The following is a 19,151-nucleotide window of genomic DNA, read 5'->3' as shown; positions in this document are numbered from 1 at the left end:
GGCTGCGCCTCCTGGCCTCTGAGCCTTTGGGGAGCCACTGGGGACTGGTCTTTGTTTGGCGGCGGCCAGTCATAACTCCAGAACCAAACCGTCCACACTGCAACGTGGGCCCAGTTGGGAGGGGCAGGAAGGACCCAAGAGAGACCAATGGAAGGACTTCCCGCAGGCTAGGCCACCCTATGCCCATGACACAGGGAGGAGAGATTAAAAGGACTTTCTCTCCTATCCTCCCCCAGCAAGGGGACAGAGGCAAGGCCGTAATCCCCAAACAATGACCTGACACACAGAGGCCATAGAAACGTCTTTATTGAAGAGGACAGGGGTCATGCTAAGTTTAGGGACATGCAGTGAAGGGGCAGTCGTGAGCTGTCCTTGGTGATCAGGGCCCTAGGTCCACCCCGGACCCCTTGGGCCTTCATGTTCTCCTTCAGGCTGGTCTGGCCCAGGTGCTGTGAGGTCCTTTGGGGCCAGTGACTTAGATTTGATGTCTTGGACCTATGACCAGAATATAGATTGAAATGGGGGCTCCAGGATTTGGGATTCCCCTTAGGGTCTTGGGACCCTCCATATATTAGAGATGGAGGTTTTATGATTTGGGTTTCCCTTGGGGCTGGGGCTCTTGGAATTTGATTGTTTTGAGATCCATGGACTCAGGGCATTGAAGTCCTCCAGTTTCCAGGGATGGGAATTCCTTTTTGGGGTCTCTTGGTGCCTGTGAATAGGGCTTGAGGTGCCCTGGGAACCTGGAATGCATATCCTGACTGTAGTCTCCTCCATCCCAGGCACAAGGACCTTGACTGAAGTTTCCTGGGGGCTTGTGATTGGGTTTTTTAATTTGGGATTCCCTGGGGATTTGGGGATTCCATGATTTGGGAGTCCTAGGAGTTAGGGCCTTGGGGTCTTCTAGGAGCTGTAGGACTTAAGTGCACGGGGGAGTTTGGGACATATGTACTCTAGGGTTTGGGATCCCCAGAATCCCAGCATGCGGCCTCCAAATTTTGGGGTCCCCCCTTTGGGGGTCATTTTTGAAGTCATTACTTAAAAAATAGAGAATTTTCTGGGAGCCTGGCCAACACAGGGGCTGTGGGCCATGTGGGGTGGGCTTCATACAAGGCACTGGGGGTTTCTTGAGGGTGCAGAGGGTAGGAAGACTTGGGAGTCCTGTAATTAGCACTTCCAGGACTGTTTTGGTGTCTATAAATTGGGGGTGACAATGGGCTGGTTAAGGTGGGTCTTTTCTTGAGGTGTAAGAAAAGGGTGTTTGTTAATGGAAGGAATGTCTGATTGCAGGGTTAGAATCAGGGTGACCATGGGGTCACATCTTAAGGGGACTGACATTAAATGGGGGATAGTGACACAAAGGTTTGTTACTCTGTTGTTCTGGAGGTGTGACCTATGTTTACTTCAAGGGGACTTGAGAGGGGGTCTTTGTTAATGGGGGAGGTTTCTGATCCAGTGATGAGTGACTCAAGGTTCTGTTGTTGAGCATTATGTGGAAAGGGTCACTGTTATTTGGGGTGATGTGGAAATCTGTTAATTGGGAGGTCTGCTCTGAGGGGTTGGGGATAGGGACTAGCCTGAAGGTGCTACTCAGGGAATCTCTTTCTGGGTGATGTGGGGTCTGTATTTGGGGGGCTATCATGGGAGAATCTGTTAATAATAGGGCCTCAGTGATTGAGGGCTGGCTAATGGGGGTCTCTATTCTGGATGTTACTGGGTATCTCTATCTCAGGGTGACTTGGGGGCTCCTGTGTCAGGAGATGCTAGATGGGACTCTGTCTGTGTCAGGTATCCAGGGCCTCTAAGACTGCATCTCTGCCCTCAGCATCCAGGGAAACCAGCAGCAGAAGAGCAACCTGGAAAGGAGGAAAATTGGCTCACACCCTGATATGGGGTGCAGGAACATCTGGATCCATCACCCCCCAGCTTTTCCCCCAGTGTTTGGGATTTGGCCTTTCTGGATTCTTCCTCTTCCTCTCTGACTGTGCCTTCCTAGGCTCCTGTGGCATGAAGGATGTTCTATTTCCCTTACCTGACCCCTAAAAGTTGAAGTCACCAGAATTCAGTGTGGGGCCCTACACCCTAAAGACTATTTTTGGGTAGACTTACTAGTCACAAGATTTTCTGATCCTATTTTCAGCCCCAATCAGAGCTCCAGACCCCTATATACAATGGCCTTGTGGATGCTCCTCCCTGAACATCCCACACGGATGGAGGGAGGACAGGGGTTGATGACACACCTGGAGATAGAATTCTCTGATGCAATGTCCTTTGGGTTCCGGACTGTTGTAAAGGTACGTTTGGGCTGCGTCACTGGAGAGGAGAGCAGAGTGTCAGATGAGGAGATGGCAGACCTATTGCGTCCTCAATACCCACCCAGACTCTTTGTTGTTAATACCTATCCATGTTCCCAATACCTACCTGGATCCCACATTCCCAATACCCATGTGGACCTCTTGTCAATAATACCTACCATGTCCCCCAATGCCTACCCATGTCCCCAGTATCCACTCAACCCCACGTCCCCAGTGCCTACTCAGAGTCTTGTTGTTAACTTCCCCATACCCTATAGCACCTATCCTCTTTGGGACCCTGTCTCTTCATTTTCCTGGACCCTGTGTCCCCAATTAAATACCAGTGAATCTGTCACCAGCATATACCTGAGAACCCATAATCCTTCCTTCCATTCCCAAATCCACACTCCTCCCTATGCCCCAGCTCCCAACTCACTTGTCACTTGATGTACTTTTTTGGCTCCAACACTATCCCCAGGGGGATCAGTGGATCCACCAATCCTGGGGAAACACAAAGAGTGGAAGAAGTCAGATCCACAAGAGGCCAGGGTCTGATTGAGACATGAGCCCCAGGGGGCCTGTGAGGAAAGAACTAGGGTATGGGGGGTGTCCATACTGTCCTGCTGGTTCAAGAGGAGGAGACCATCTGAGAGGGGATCAGGGTTCTGGGTGGTGTCCTGGGCTGGAGTTGGAGTCCGGGCTCACCTCTGAATACGGGATGCTGGTGCAAAGACCCCATGCTTCGGAGGGCAGGTGAAGTACCGGACACCGAAGACAGAGCCATCATGCTTGCCCGTAGGCTGGTCTAGCTCAATGCCATACCAGTAACCTGCAGGAGGAGGGTGTCAGGATGCCTCAAGGCCCTGCCTGCCCCCTAGCCCAGAGTCCCATCCTCACCTGGAGCAAAGTCTGTCTTCCCATAGAAACGCACAATCCCCTGCTTCTGGCCTGCGACAAGAACTTGGTCTCCAACCTCAGCCTTGGCCCCATCACGCTGCTGCAGGCTTCCCAGAGAGGGGGATGATGGGGACTTCTTCTTGCCTGGGGGTAGAGGGTTCCGGAGGTGGGGATGGGCCCCCAGTTGTCAGCCTTGGAGACCCTATACCACCTGGAAAGCCTCAAGATAAAAACCCATCCTGGCTCCAATCAGAAGAACTCCAGAGTCTTCCACAGAATTGGGGGGTCAGGGGGTGGGGAAGGGGAACTCTAGGCTTGAAGGGAAACTGAATCCCAGATGCCAGAGACCTAGGAGGGGGGCTTTAGAACTGAGAGGAAACTGAGTCACAGAACCTGGAGAACACCAAAATTCTTGTTCAAAGCTGAGGATATGTGGGCCAAAGGAAAAACTGAGTCAGAAGTCAGGAACCCAGAAATTTTTCTTTTATCAGCACCACATTCTTTTTTTTATTTTATTTTATTTTTATTATTTTTTTTTTTTTTGTCTTTTTCCATGTCCGGCAACGGATCGCAACCCTCAGTGTTGCCCCCGTACTGGACCAGGGACCGGCAACGGGATTGCAACCCTCGGCGTTGCCCCCGCGCCTTGCTCAGCCAGTGAGCGGGAACCGGTCTGTATGTGGGATACGAACCCTCGGGCGGGAGCGCCGCCGCGCTTCCCAAGCGGCACACTTTATCCAGTGCGCCACCGGGCCAGCCCTATCAGCACCACATTCTAACCAACTGAGTTAACCAGTCTGCCCAGAAATTGTCCTTTTAAAATGGAGAGACTAAATCAAGTCATGAAAGCCAGGACCCCTACAGATTCTTCCTTAAAACTGGAAGAAAACTTTGGGCCTGAGGGAAAACTAAGTCACAGAAGGCAGGGAACCCACAGGTCCTTCCAAGAACTGGGTTGGGCCAGTACAGAGCCAAAGGAGAAACTGAGTCACAGAAGTCAGGAAGTCAGAGCTTGTCCTCTAAAACTGGAGTTTGAGCCTGAGGAAAAACCGAGCCACAGAAGCTGAGCTACCCACAGAATATCCCCAAGACTGGCTCTTCCCACCCTAAGGCTCCCTCCTCTGACCTTTGTGTTCCCTGCGACCTTTGCCTGTAACCCGGGAGAAGTCCATCCGGGGAGTCCGGGGTGTGGAGGTGACAGATGAGGGGGGTACGTCCACTGCCTTGGAGATCTTGGACACGGAGGCAAAGAGACCTGAGAGACAGAGCCTGGGCTTGGTGTTGTCCAAGCCTCTGCCCTCGGCCCCGCCCTCATCCCCCAACCCCTTACCCAGTCAGCAGCATCAGAACTACTGATGGGCCCCTCACCCGCCTTGAGCCCCAAGTGGGACTGACCCTGCTTGGGAGGACAGATGAAGTACCGGACACCCCCAACACTGCCGTCATTCTTGCCCTCGGGCTCATCCAGCTCCACGCCCACCCACTGGCCACTGGCGAACTCCGTGGTCCCACAGAACCGCAGTGTGCCCGTCTGGGGAGACAAGGGAAGACATGGCTTGGGAAGGGGCCTTGGGAGGCCACAGTGGATCACTGGTACACACAGGCATTATGGCGGAGTGGAGCAGGTGAGAGAGCCCTGGACTCCAATCTCAGCTCAGACATCACTATTCACTGGCGATATGACTTAACCTCTCTGTGCCTCAATCTCCTTATCTGCGAAATGGGAACCAAGAACACACCCACCTTATAGGGTTTTTATAGAGCTTCCCTATCCAATACAGTAGTCACTAGCCACATATGACAATTTATTATTTTTTCACATGACAATTTATTTTTATTTATTTATTTATTTTTTTAAAGATGACCGGTAAGGGGATCTTAACCCTTGACTTGGTGTTGTCAGCACCACGCTCAGTCAGTGAGCAAACCGGCCATCTCTATATGGGATCCGAACCCGTGGCCTTGGTGTTATCAGCACCGCACTCTCCCGAGTGAGCCACGGGCCGGCCCCTTCACATGACAATTTAAATGTAAATTACTTAAAAATTCATTTCCCAAGTCTCACTAGCCAAATTTCAAGTGCTCAATAGCCACATGTGGGTTGTGCCTACGTTATTGGGCAATGAAGACACAGAATATTTCCACCATCACAGAAAGGTCTGTTGGGCAGGGCTATCATGGAGGAATTAAAGGTCTCAAAACAGGACTTGGTACCAAGTAAGGTATCAGCAAGTTTTGGCTATTATTATGCTGTAACTTTGGTCAGGGGACTTCCTGGGCCTCAGTTTCATTTGTGAAGTCAATAGCAACCCACCTCCTGGGGTGGTTGTCCGGTGAAAACATTTTTAACACATGTAAAGATGCTTAGCTGCAGTGAGCCCTCAGTGGGTGTGGTTATTACCATTGTGTGAGGCTCCCTTACCTTTCCAAGCCTCAGTTCTAAGCTCTGTTCTAATGGCCTACATTTTAACTAATTTAAACCTCACGAAATACCCTGAAGTGGGTACGATTATTATATTCATTTACAGATGTAGAAACTGATGCCCAGCAAGGTGGAATCACTGGTCCCAGGTCCCACAGCTGGTAAGTGGCAAAGCTGAGATTTACCTGAGCAAATCCCTGAGCCTGAGCCCATAAACACTGTGCTATGCTGCTTCTCTAAGGAGCTGTGATTGGTATTACATGTCTTCAGACAAAGGGTTTCACCTCTTTGAGCCTCTTACAAGCTTCTGGATTGTAAAATGGGAAGAGTCAACCCATCCTTCTTTCAGAATTGTCCAATGGATTTGATTAGATCACGTACGGAAAGCTTTCTGGATGGGCTGACACATGCAAAATGCTTAAAAGGAAACTCTTCTTAGGAAAGAAAATGTTACTTTTATGGTTTCTCACTGTATAAGAAATGAAATCCAAATTTCTTCCAGTGACCTATTGGCTTGGTGTGATACAACCCCTGCTGACCTCTGCACCTCACACTTCCTGGATGACTCCCCTCCAATCACACTGCCCCTTAACCACTTCTGGGTCTTTGTACCTCCTGCTTCTTCTGTTTCCCTACTTTTTGTAGGATGAGCTCCTTCCCATCTCAGCTCAGACATCATCTCCTCATAGAAGCCTTCTGAGAACACCCCAGCTAAAACCATCTCTGCCTTCAGCCAAGGACAACTTACTAAATCTAGGCATTTAATGGTTTTCACAGCCTTTATTGCTACCAGAGATTATCTTAATCATCGGTTTACTGTATTTACTGTCTCTTTAATACAAGAGGAGCTCTATGAGAGCAGAGCTGGGGTTGACACAGCCCTCTATCCCTAAGGATGGACTGGGTCCAGCACGGAGCCTGAGGGACACCAGGTAAATGAGTAAAAGTTGGACCACCTGAATAAATGGAGGTATTCTCTGCCCTCTGGGCCTTTACATCTGCACCACTACCGAGACCCTTTTCTCCTTCTCTTCCCCTGGCTCACTCCTCATCTTCAAGTTGAGTGTATCCCCCATCACATCCCCAGTCACTCTGGCCTGTACTTTCCTACTTAAAGTCCTGACCACTCTGAGAATGGAGGTGAAGCCAGGCTGGGGACCACTGACCCCAGGTGCACAGAGCTGCACCGACCACTCTGCTTGTGCTTCCCCATCACAGCCACGACTGCTCTGGGCTGTCACTGACAAGGATGGGTCTGTCTCTCCTCCTGAACCGAGAGCTCAGCACGGGGTGAGGCACAAAGGCACACTCACAGAACAATTGTTAGATGAAATAAAGTACTGTGTCAATGACTGAGTGGGTGGGCAGACAAAGGGGAGAGTCTGTGCTCTGCACAAGGACCCAGCTCTGAGGGATGAAAGGGCTGAGTCCAGTCCCGCCCTCTGCCCCCCCCCCAACACATACACATCAGTCCCTGACCTTCTGGCCATCCAGAAGCACGCGGTCTCCCAAGCGCAGGCCCAGTGCACTGAGCATGAGATTGCCTGGGACGTTGTCATAGTTCGGTAGCGTGACTTTGGGGAGGGCGCAAGATAGTGGCACAGCCTCCTCCAACAGTGTTCGCAGCTCCTTGGCCACCAGCGCCGCCTCTGCCTTGTCCAGGGACATATCCATAGGGTCCGGGACCACCTCCGCTGGTACCTGTCCCTTTCGATTCTGGGGGCCAAGGGGAAGAGAGGGGGCGGGGACTCAGCGGCACAGGCCACACTCCCATGGAAGCCATACACCTAGAATCCCAAGTCTGGATGAAGCAGGGGTGGGACTAGGTCATACCTGGGGCCAACACGGTAATAAGAAGGGGCGGGGCACTAAGGTACAGACCAAGTTCCCGGGGAAGTCCACCCCTGAGACTTTAGGCTGGGAATGTGTGTTAAGTAATTGAGGGTGGGACTGGGGGTGGAGCCAACAGGGAATGAGGGACACACTTCAGTGCTATAGGTCATACCCTTAGGAAAGCTATGCCGCCAGAGACCCCAAGCCTGTAATGGGGCCATGTTGGGGATAAACACTGAGAATGGGCTCCTGTGGCACAGGGTCAGGGTTCAAACTCTTGGCCAATGGGGAATGAGGAGAGGCAGGGTCTCAGGGACACAGGCCATGTCCCCCCAAGATATCCATGCCTGGGATGCTGCAGAGAAATTGGTATTAGGGATGTGAGTGGTAATGATGGGCCAGGGGTCAAAGATCATTTGAGGGTTTATGAGAAACCCAGACCTCTCATTCACAGAGGCAAACAGCTCTGGGATGGTGGTCTGCGGGTCAAACAGAGGGCCTAATTTCTACTTTCCCCATGGCCTTGAAATGCTGTCTACACAGCCATGGAGTCAGCCAGGATTGAAAGAAAACATATTCCTTGCTGGGTTACTCTGGGCTAATAATCTCTATGCCTCAGTTTCCCCATTGTAAAACAGGGCTTATAACAGACTTCGCATGACATACAATGAACACTAAGTAAGTTTCAGCTATTATTTCATTTGCTAAATGTACAGATGTTTGTTGTAATATTTTGGTAGTCTCGAGAAGTGCGGGTGGCCCTTGTCCTCTGCAGAGGCCTGCTGGAAGGAAGTGGGGGTAGGGAGGGAGGAGGATAATGGGGGCCGAGCCAGGGAGGCAGTACCCTGAGCGCCGGGTTGGCACCGTGCTCCAGCAAACATTTGGCCGCGCCCAGGCACAGGTTGGAGGCAGCGATGTGCAGGGCTGAGCCGTGGTTGAAGTCACTGCATGTGGAGTTCACCACTGGGAAGTGGACGAGAGGGGGGTTCAGGCTGAGGACCGGTGGGACCTCTGCTGTCCTCCTACCTGCAGGCCTCCCTCAGCCTCTGCCGCAGAGCCCCGCCCCCACCTCGGAGCCCCGCCCTCAGTCTCGGCCCCTTCTCTCCCGCACACATCCCGCCCTTCCCCGGGGTTGTGGACCACTGACCCCATTTCCCACGCCTCCTGCCTCGCCGCCTGCCTCCAGCCGCCCACTAGCTCCTCGTTTGCCAGTCCCCTCTCCTCTCCCAGCAAGGCCTCGGTTCTGCCCCATCGCCCCACGTCCCCGCCCTCTTACTCCGGCGCCTCTCACGTCCCCGCCTCCCTCACCCAGGTCCTCACTCCCGACACACCCCCTAGGCGCTCCCCTCCTCCTTCCACCCTTCCCCCAACCTGTGGGTCCTGACCCCCCCAGCCAGGACTTTCCTCCTCACCTCGCGGCCGCGCGCCCTTCAGCAGCACGCGTACGAGGTCGGGCACGTCAAAATAGGCCGCGTAGTGAAGCGCGTTCATGTTGGTCCAGCGGCTGCGCAGGGTCACATCCGCGCCCAGCGCCAGCAGCTGCTGCGAGAGGCGCACGGCTGCCGTGGGGTCTCCTGCGTGATAGCCTGGGTCAGCGTAGACCTGGAGCTTGGGGACGGCCCTGGGCTCAGGGACCGCACTTTGGGATCTTAGGCTGTGGGTTCCAGATGGGGGTCTTAGGGTATGAGTTCTGGGTGGCTTTGAGGGTGTCAGTTCTGGAGGCCTGGGTTTGGGGGCTCATGGCTTGGGGGGTTTGGGACCTCACCGACACCGTGGGCCCCAGCCTTGCACGCATAATGGAGCAGTGTCATGTCAGTCAGCCCATCACGATCATTCACATGGCAGCCTCGACGTAGAATCTGGGAGAACCAGGGGACCAGAGAGGGTTACCAGGACATGTGGGGTTCCACATCCCCTCCCTCCCTGGCTTTCCCAGTGTTCCTACCTCATTGCCGATGACGTCTATCTTGTGCTGGACCTGGGGCACCCACTGGCTCTATCTTGTGCTGGACCTGGGGCACCCACTGGCGCACAATGGCAAACAGCTCTGGGATGGTGGTCTGCGGGTCAAACAGAATCTCCTGGCACGCTGGGTCATTGGGATCGAAGAAGGTGAAGGCTGGCGTGGTGAGAGGTCCAAGGTCACCCCAGGCAAACTGACCCCCTCCTTCCATCCTGAGGCAGGGGAGCTCTAGGTCTTTCCCTTTAAGAGTCTCTAATGGAGTGTCTCAAACTGGTGGCACATGGACCCCAGTCAACCCACAGGCATTTTGTGTGTGACCAGCATGAGGTTCCAGATAAAATCCGGATGCTCAGTGTGTCGTGAAAAAAAGGATGATCAGGAAATCCCATACAGCAGCAAAATCCACCCCTTGAAACAAGAGTGTGGTAGGGAGTGCAGCACCTTCAAGTCTGCATGCCCGAGAGGGCTGCTACTGCTCTAGCCCACCATTGCCCTGTCAGGGTATGGGCACAGTTTGGCCGGATCTCCAGAGTAAAAATAAATAAATAAATTTAAAAGCCAGAAGTTTCGTTTTTAAGAAAACTCTCCCAAATTTTTCAAATACCATGCAGTCCATATAAAATGTATCCATGATCAGGATCCAACCTGTGAACAACCACCTATTAGATTCTGATGAGCATTGCTGTCTGTAACAACATCAGCACCCAGCACAGGGCCTGGCAGAGCACGTGGCAGGAACTCAGTGTGTACTGAATGAATGAGTTAATGAATAACTAGATCATACACAGCCCAGGGATGTGCCACATAGAATGTGTCTCCAGGAACTGGCCTGTGTGCTTCTTCTAAAACCCAGTCACATCATAGCCCTCCTTGGCTCAGAACCCTCCCCTGGCTCCCATCCCACTCAGAGTACAGACCAAAGTTCTTACCATGGGCCACAAGGCCCTGCACAATCTGGCCCCCTCACTTCTTTGCCCTCTCCCCTCACTCATTCCCTTCCAGGCACACTGGCCTCCTTCTGTCTCTCCAATATGTCAGGAAAATTCCTGTCTCAGAGTCTTTGTACTTGCTGTTTTTCCCACCTGGAACAGTCCTCCCTCAGACCTTCACTAGGTTTTGCAGGTCTTTCCTCAAATGTCACCTCCTCCTTAGAGAAGTCTCCCCAGATCACCCTGTCTAAATCAGCACCCCCACCTTTCTCCATCTCCTACCCTATTTTAATTTTTTATCATAGCACAAGCACTTATCACTACTTAACATAATATGTTTACCCCTTCCTTTCTCCCTCCTTCTCTTCCTCTCTTCCCTCTTTTTTTTTTTTTTTTTCTTTCTTTCTTTTCCTTTCTCATTTGTCGCTCTCACTAGGATGTAAACACCATGATTCTGTTCTGCCTTGTTCACTACCTTATCCCCAAGGCTGGGTACAGCACCTGGCACACAGTAGGTGCTCAATCTCTGCTTAATTAATGTACAAATTTAACAAACAAAGACACAATTTCCTCTTGCAGTCCACCTTAGCTTTCTCTCTGTCCTAAACCACATTTCCAGATTCCTTCATATTCTGTGACCAAACCCTCCTTGAGGAAAAAGGATTCCTTGGAAGGCCAGTCTACACCTTTGGACTTCCCGCTGTGCTACAGGCCCCAGCCACATCTAGCCACATCCACCTGTGCCCTGGGCCCCCAGATAACTTTCTTATTTTTCTATCAGACTGAATTCAACTTGTTGAAGTGACATGTCCCCAGATACCATCTCTTCTGCCCTATCCTGGCAATGCCAACTCTCTGAACCTAGTGCCTAATTTCTGAATCTCACAGCTGTTGGGGATTCCCAGCCAATATCTTCTAAAACCCCCCTCCTATACCCAACTCTGGCTGCACTCCATCCCTCTGTACCCAGTAGCCAGACAGAGGGAGATTTTAAAACTATAAATCAGACCCGCCACTCCTCTATTTAACCAACCCCCCCCCCACACACACACACACTGCTCTCCCCGTCACACTTATATCCAAAGTCCTCACTGTGGCCTTTAAGGTCCTTCCAAATCTGGCCCATGTCAACCACTCACCTCAACTCTGATCACCCCCTAAATGCAGCTCCATGATCTCTCTGTTCCAAACTCACCAACCCCCCCCCCCACACACACACACACTGCTCTCCCCGTCACACTTATATCCAAAGTCCTCACTGTGGCCTTTAAGGTCCTTCCAAATCTGGCCCATGTCAACCACTCACCTCAACTCTGATCACCCCCTAAATGCAGCTCCATGATCTCTCTGTTCCAAACTCAGTTCTGCCTCAGGGCCTTTGCTGCTCTCTGCCTGGAACTCTCTCTAGCTCTCCTATGGATGATTCCTCCTCATGCTCTGGGACTCAGCCTAAATGCCACCTCATCAGAAGGACACACCCTGACTACTTTGTCTCAAGTGGCTGCCTCCTAGTCATTATCTACTATGTCTCCATCTTTTATTTCTTTCATAGTGCACACTCCAGTCTGAATTTATCTGATTTATTTATCTGTTCACTTATTTAGTCTCTCCTGTCCTAGAGCAGGGATCATGCCTGGATCACTCACCATTAAATCCCCATCACCCAGCATAAGGCTTGTCATGGTATAGCAGCAGTCAATAAATATTCCTTGGTAAACGATTAGACACTTTCAATTTCTCCAAGAGGGCACCTCTCAGATCCACACCTTCCTACCTCAGATCCTTTACTCCTGTGGTTACCTCTCCTGGGACCTCCTTGCCTTACCTTTCCCTTAATTAACCCCAGCTCACCCTCAGATCTCCCTCAAATGTTACCTCATCAGGGAAACCATATCTTAAAAAGTTCTTGCAGCATCCTGTTCTTGATAAACACAATTCACATTATATCTTGTAATTATATATATATATATATATATAAGCATCCTGTTCTTGATAAACACAATTCACATTATATCTTGTAATTATATATATATATATATATATATTTTTTTTTTAATATTTATTTGTGTGGTTATTGAGACGTATGAATTCTCTCAGGGCAAAGACTGGCTCTGTCTTGTTCTGTGCTGTGGCCCCAGTTCCCAGCAAACAGCCAGGTCCGTAGTGGCTTTCAATAAATGTTTGTTGAATGACTAAATGATTGAATGATGTGTCATGAATCAAAGAATTATTCTAATTCCATTCTTCAATGGATGAATGAATGAATGAATGAACTAATGAACAGGGGGTTTACCCAAGGGTCCTGCAGCCAAGATTCCTCTGGACCACCTTCAAATTCACCAGAATCCCCCCCATGACCACCAGCAGAGCTCAACTGACCCCCCTTTGGCCACCCAAGGCTCTAGGCCAGATTCCAGGGTGAGAACAGTGGTTACCGTAGTCCTTGGGGAGGGGAGCAGGTGCTGAGGGGTGCACAACAGGCTTCTGCCGGCGCTCCTGAGTGGGGCTAGGGACCTCAGGGACGGGTTCATAGTCTTCCTCCTCCTCTTCCTGTTCCCCCCGGGGCGGCGGGGCCATCGCGGCGGGATCTGTCTTAGTCATGATCTTCAGTGGCCCTCGGGGGACGGGTGCAGAGTTAGGGGCGGACTTCAGGCAAATCCTGGAGGCAGAGGTCAACTAGAGAGGGTACCCCAGAGACTCCGGGGTCCAAGCCCCCAGAAGCTCCCAGGACCCCGGGTGGCCTCGGCGCCCCCAGCTCTGCATCTTGGGCAACCATAGGAACCCCCGTTACCCGTCAGAGGGCCCCGGTATGTGCGCCCAGCGCCTGCCATCTCCCCCAGACCCAGCCCCCCATTCTTCTCCTCCCGCGTCAGGCCCCTCAGTCTCCGCCGCCCCCTCCCCGGGTTTGTTTATCTCGGGATGCAGGATGCTTCGCCCCTCCCCTTCTCCACAGGCCTCCCCTCTTCCCATCTTACCGCGGGTGGACCGATCTGGGGACCAAAGCTGAGACTGGGAAACCGCGGGAGCAATGGGATGTCAGTGTCGGGGGACGTGACGGGGGAACAGTGGGAGACAGAGAGAAGGGGACGAGGCCCAGACGCCGACGGGGGATGAGGGTGGAGAGGGAGGGGCGCTGACGGCGCATGCGCCGTGCTACCCCCAACAGGAGCGGGGGCGGAGACACTGGGAGGCTGCGAGCGTTGATGAAGGGGCTGGAGGCAGCCACGGGGAGTGGATAGACACCGAGGACCGGGAGAGGAAGGAGAGATGGCCACGGACGAGCATGTGAGACACGGAGACAGAAAGAGATGAAGCAGAGACAAGGGCAAAAAGAGGGATAGGAAAGCAGGCACGACTCTTTTTATCCATCCCCGCCGTGCTAGAGCCTTCCCCCAGGCCAGCAACCCAGGCCAGTTTTAGGGAAGAGGTCCCAGTGTGGGGTGGTGATGGGTTTCTTCTCTATGGGATCTCAGATCTGACACCTACAGTATGCTTACCCTATATATGGGGAGTCTCTGAGGGGTGATTTTGCAGAGACTCCTATCATAATCTCTGTCGTCCTTATCATTCAGTGCTCACACAGCACTTACTCAGTATGGTACACTTACTCTTGCCCAAGGGTACACAGAAGTGGGTGATGGAGCTAAAATTTGAAACCAGGCAGTCTATAGATCTGGTTCTCAATCACCAAGCTACATGGCTGTAGAGTCTAGGCTCTTAATCACCATGCTGCATGGCCATAGCAGTGTCTAGGAGACAGATCTGCCAACGGGCCCCTCCAACCCTCTCAGAACCTGTATCTCCCCCAGGAAGGCCTCCTGGAGCCAGCCCACGGCTCTAGCTCCACCATCCTGGCTTGGCCTCACACATGGCTGGCTGTTACCTGCTCTGCCCCAAAGTACCGCAGCCTGAAGAGGGGTGGGTGACTTTGCCTTCCACCAAAGCTCTGTCTCCAAAGTATTTCCAGATCTTCTCCCCCACCCCCAACCCCCACCCCTACCCCATGCCCTCATCTTGGTTCATCCTTCATCTTCTCCCACCCAGACTATGGCAGCAGCCTCTTTCCCGTTCTCCCTGCTCCCTCTCCCCATCTGCTCCCTACATGCAGCCACAGGGACTTATTAACACCTGTCACATCAGAGCCCTCCTTGACTCAGAGGCAATTGCTTCCTGCTGCTCCTCCAGGGAAAAGCCAATGCTGTCAACCATGGCCCACAAGGACATATGTGAACCTGTCCATCATCCCTCCAATCTCACCTCTTCTCACTCTCCCCTTTGTTCACTCTACTCCAGGCATACTGGCCTCTTTGCTCTTCTTCATCCCAGGACCTTTGCATTGGCTGTTCCTTCTGCCTGGAGTTCTTTTCTCCCAGATAATCAGCATGGTTCTCTTTCCCCTTTTAGGATTTTACTTACTGATTGCCTTTTCATAACATCTTCTCTGCTCTCCCTACCTAAAATTGCACCCCCACTCCTCACCTCTACCTCCTCACTCTATTCCCAACTTTATTTTCTCTACAATGCTGCCCTCCTTGAGCTGACACTCTAGACGTTAGGGCCTTTCCAGGAGTTGCTCTTCCCCTGGAACACTGACCCAGCTCCTTCTCATCATCCAGGTCTCTCCTCAAAATTGCCTCCTTAGACAGCCCTCTCCCCTACCCCCTCCTCTCAATTACATTTTTATTCAGTACTTATAGCAACAGTCTGAAGTTATCTTGTTTATTAGTTCACTAGTTCAACTTCTAGTCAAACAGAATGTGAGCACCATGAGGGCAGGGTATTTCTCAGCTGTGTTCACTGCTGTTTCCCCAACTTGGCACCAGGCTTGGCAAAGGGCATGAGGGCTCTTTAGAACCAGGTACAATGCTCCCCAAACAAGCAACCTTGTTCTGCTCTGAGGTGTTTTACTGACCGCAAAGACTTGAGCTAGAGGTGGCATGGGCCTGGTACCTAGGGGAATGGGGGTTGATGGGGGACTTGAGCCCTGGTCACCCTTAAATTCAAGGGTTCCGGGGGGGGGGGGGTGCGGTAAACCCAGGTCCTTCAGGGAGGCACTGCTACTTCCTAGGCATGGGTGGTGGGGCTGGGCCAAGTCCACGTGTGATGAGTCTCTCTCCTCCATCTTCTATCTTGTTCCATGACATTGTCTGTGCTGATCCTCATGCACTGGGGGTCTGAGTGCCCAGGAACTCAGACTTGGCATCCAATGTCGGAGATGCTGGACCTTGGGCAAGGACCACAGCCATGTCAAGCCCTTCACAGATGATGGTGAACGTTTGAGATTCCTCAGGTCCAGGGAGCTGGGCCATCCCAGGCAAAGAAACGGTAGTGATGGAAAACACAGGGGAGGGAGGGGGGAGGGGGAGAGAGAGACAGACAGAAATGATGAAGAACAGGGAGGCCAAGGTGGGAGGGGGTGTCACAGAGAAGAGATGTGGGTAGAGAGATGTAGGGAGGCAGGGAAGCAGATGGGAGCACCAAAGAGGCATTCATGGGAGAGGAAGAAGGTATGGGGAAACAGGGAGAGAGATGTGGGGACAGGCAGATGTGGAGAGACAGGGACATAACATGGGGGACACAGAAAGATGCAGATGAAGAAAGACATGGGGAGATGGGGAGACAGGTGGGGGTACAGAGAGATGGAGGGACAGAAAGACAATGAATGTGGATGAGAGATAAGGAGATTGAGAGACAGGGATTGAATGGAGGGAGGAGAGATAGAGAGAGACAGTGTCAGCCTAGGAGCCCTGACAGGCTCCATGAAGAGCCCTAGGCATGAGTCTGAGCTCTGTCTCTGCCCCTACTGTACCTCTGTGCCTCAGCCACAGTCTCAAACTTAGAGCCCCTAGGGGCAGCTACACTGAAGCTGCAGCTGACTGCAATTATTTGAGAATATGAACCCAGTGCTGCTAGATCTGCTGAGCCTTCAGGAAAGACCAAAATTATTTCAAAGCAATTCTGAGGCCAAACAAATCATATAAGTGGGTCATGTCCAAACCTTAGCCACAGAGGTACTGTGGGGGCTTCAGAAAGGAGACCCATGAGTCCTCCCATGAGTCCAACATTCATAGTTCTGCCTGGATGCCTCTCTCATCTAGGTGGGGTTCTGAGAGTTGTGGGTACTAGGTTGGGGATCTGAAGCTTGGACCTTGGGTTTTAAGCAGGGGAAAGTTTTGGTCAAAGTTTTATTTTCAGAGACATGACACTCCTCCCCACTTCTCCAGCCCTCCCCCTGCCCCCGCCCCTAAAATAACCCAGGAGTAAAATATAGGAGCAAAAGGGCTTTAGACAGGGCCTGGGAGACACTAGTCCAGGGGAAGCAAACTCAAGCTCTATAGGGGCCAGGCAGGGAGCTCTCCAACAGGAGAGCACCGGCCTCCACTGGAACCAGACACCTGGGTTTGAATCCTGGTTCTGCAACTTACTGGCTGCCTGACTTTGGGCAAGTGACTGGACTGCTCTGTGCCTCAGTTTCTTTCATCTGGAAAGTGGGGACAACAGCAGTATCAAGATCTTGGTGAGTTTTCCGTAAGTTATTAAAATTCTGAGTCTGGCAGAGAGTAAGAACTCCTTAAATATTATTATGAATAAATGGAGCATACTCAGCTCTGACCAACAAACAGTTGCTTGGCATTGCCAGATTGATTTTTTTTTTCCAAGAAAAGCCAGAAATTTGGAAATCCGGGTGAAATGTTCTGATATTTAAATATCGAACCCTAGTTTAAATGTAAACAGGCTGTCAGGGCCAGGCGAGCTGCCCGCAGGGGCCACGGGCCGGTGGTGGGCACTCACCAGGCGCTGCAGGCCCCGGCACGCCCGCGCTAGCAGGCTCTCCCTGCTCAGCTGCTGCGCCAGCTGCTCCAGAGCCAGCAGCTGCGCCTGGTGCCGCTCCTGACGCCGCTGCAGCCTCCGCACCCGCCGCTGCAATGCTCCCAGTGCCGCACCCAGCCCGGCCCAGGTGTGCTGGGCAGAAAGTCCAGGCCGCGGCCCCACAAGAGCAGATGGAAGGGGCAGGGGAGTCAGGAGCACAGTGGCTGCAGCCTCAGGGCCCCCAGGTGCGGGCCCCAGCACCACTAGGTGCACTGGGCCAGACGCCGGGATGCTGGGGCCCTGGGTCAGGGGTGTAGCCTCCTGCCGAGGAGCAGGCAGAGGCACTAGCGGCTTCTCAGTGCTTCGGTTACTCCACTGGCTCTGGAAGACAAGGCATGGGGTGAGAGGAGTGGGGGGACACCAGGATCACACTCCAAGGGGGACTTCCTTCAGGTAAGGCCAGACATCAGGGAGCAACTTCCCTCAAAAGGGCTGGGGATCACACTCAAGGAGGGACTTCCCTTAGGAGGGGGGAGCTGGAGATCAGATTCCATGGGTAGTTCCCTAGGTGGGGAAGGCCGGGGGTCTGACTCCAGCAGTAGGACCTCCCAGTGCTCACCTTAGCAGGTGGCGCCCGGGAAAAGATGGAGGGCACTGCATCCGGCCGCAGGTAGCGCACGCCCCAGCGCCACTGGAAGCAGGACGGCGTGAAGTGGTCACTGCACAAGTGCTGGTGGCAGGTGGGCACCCAGTGCTCACGGCCCATGTGCCGCAGCCAGGCCTGCAGCCGGGGACCGTCCTTCAGTGGGAACCTGAAGGGGTGGCAGGGTCACTGGGTCAGTACTATATGGTCCAGACCCACCCCTCCCTGATGATACCCACATCTGGAGGTTTCTGGGCTCCAGGCCTGTGCCTCCCCTGGGCCAGGAATTGGCCCTGCCTCCACCCAAGCTATTTCTACCTCATACCCACATCCCACTCTTTGACTCTACCTTTTAAACATCCAGCATCAGCCCACCTCTCCCACCTCCACTGCCTTTCCTATCCAGCCTCCTTCCTGATCTCCTCGCCTACCACTACTCTGCCCTCAAACCCTTTATTCCTACACATGAACCTGAAGAAGCAGTCTATAAAATCAGACATCTAGAATGTGGGAGATTCTACAATCAAGTGAAAATGTTTCTTCCACAACCATACAACATGGGGTTGGGAGGTGGTTATAGATTAAGAGAGAGTTAAGAAACATCAACGCGATCGCAGGATGTGGACCTCATTTGCAATAAACCATTGGGTAAAAAGACATTTTAAGACAACTGGGGAAAATTGAACATGAATTGGGTATTAGATAATTATAAGAAATTAATTTTGCTAGGTATGACAATTGTTTTGGTTTATGCTTCTAAAATAGTCTTCTTTAGAAAAACATTCTGAACTATTTATGGGTAAAAGACCTGATATCTGGGATTTATTTTAAGGTACTGTGGGACAAAAAAATTAGAGGTGTGGGGAGGAGGAGGTGAAAAAGGTTGGCAAAATATTGATAATTGGTGAAACTGAGGGATGGATACATAAGCATTCATTATATAACTCTATTTTTTGTATGTGCTTGAAAACACTCCTTAAAAAGTTTTTAAACAACTCAACACCAATAAAAAACAAATAACTCAATTTAAAAATGGGCAAAGGACTTGAACAGACATTTTTCTCCAAAGAAGATATACAAATGGCCAACAAGAATATGAAAAGATGGTCAACATCACTAATCACTAGAGAAATACAAATCAAAACCATGATGAACTATTACTTCATAACCATTAGAATAGCTACTATTAAAAAAACGGGCCGGCCCGGTGGCGCACTGGATAGTGCGCCGCTTGGGAAGCGCGGTGGCGCTCCCGTCCGAGGGTTCGGATCCCACATACAGACCGGCTCCCGCTCACTGGCTGAGCGAGGCGCGGGAGCAACACCGAGGGTTGTGATCTCGTTGCCGGTCCTAGTCCGGT

General features: G+C 52.0%; 2 protein-coding genes across 2 annotated transcripts in view; both read right to left on the bottom strand.

The window, feature by feature from the left end:
- Positions 1-288: 288 nt before the first annotated feature.
- On the bottom strand, positions 289-13,447 carry CLIP3 (CAP-GLY domain containing linker protein 3). The gene is made up of 15 exons (XM_008575657.1): positions 13,314-13,447; positions 12,774-12,997; positions 9,459-9,565; positions 9,392-9,424; positions 9,212-9,305; positions 8,859-9,020; positions 8,291-8,409; positions 7,093-7,329; positions 4,587-4,722; positions 4,318-4,446; positions 3,192-3,335; positions 3,000-3,123; positions 2,731-2,795; positions 2,241-2,313; positions 289-1,856 (listed from the first exon to the last, which is right to left on the bottom strand). The coding sequence occupies exons 2-15, from the start codon at positions 12,937-12,939 to the stop codon at positions 1,802-1,804; spliced, it is 1,644 nt and encodes a 547-aa protein (XP_008573879.1). The 5' UTR covers positions 12,940-12,997; positions 13,314-13,447; the 3' UTR covers positions 289-1,801.
- Positions 13,448-15,475: 2,028 nt separating this feature from the next.
- THAP8 (THAP domain containing 8) overlaps positions 15,476-19,151 on the bottom strand; it is an 11,500-nt gene continuing 7,824 nt past the window's right edge. Inside the window, exons 2-4 of the mRNA XM_008575658.1 lie at positions 17,768-17,960; positions 17,131-17,529; positions 15,476-15,638 (exon numbers count right to left, since the gene is read on the bottom strand). Of these exons, the coding sequence (XP_008573880.1) occupies positions 15,498-15,638; positions 17,131-17,529; positions 17,768-17,960 (733 nt within the window). The 3' untranslated portion in view covers positions 15,476-15,497. The remainder of the gene's footprint in view (positions 15,639-17,130; positions 17,530-17,767; positions 17,961-19,151) is intronic.

Source organism: Galeopterus variegatus, unplaced genomic scaffold, assembly GCF_000696425.1.
Source record: "Galeopterus variegatus unplaced genomic scaffold, G_variegatus-3.0.2 Scaffold1222, whole genome shotgun sequence".
NCBI classification, from domain to species: Eukaryota; Metazoa; Chordata; class Mammalia; order Dermoptera; family Cynocephalidae; genus Galeopterus; species Galeopterus variegatus.
Note: the sequence above shows the minus strand (reverse complement) of the source record. Positions and strands in the feature narration are given on the sequence as shown.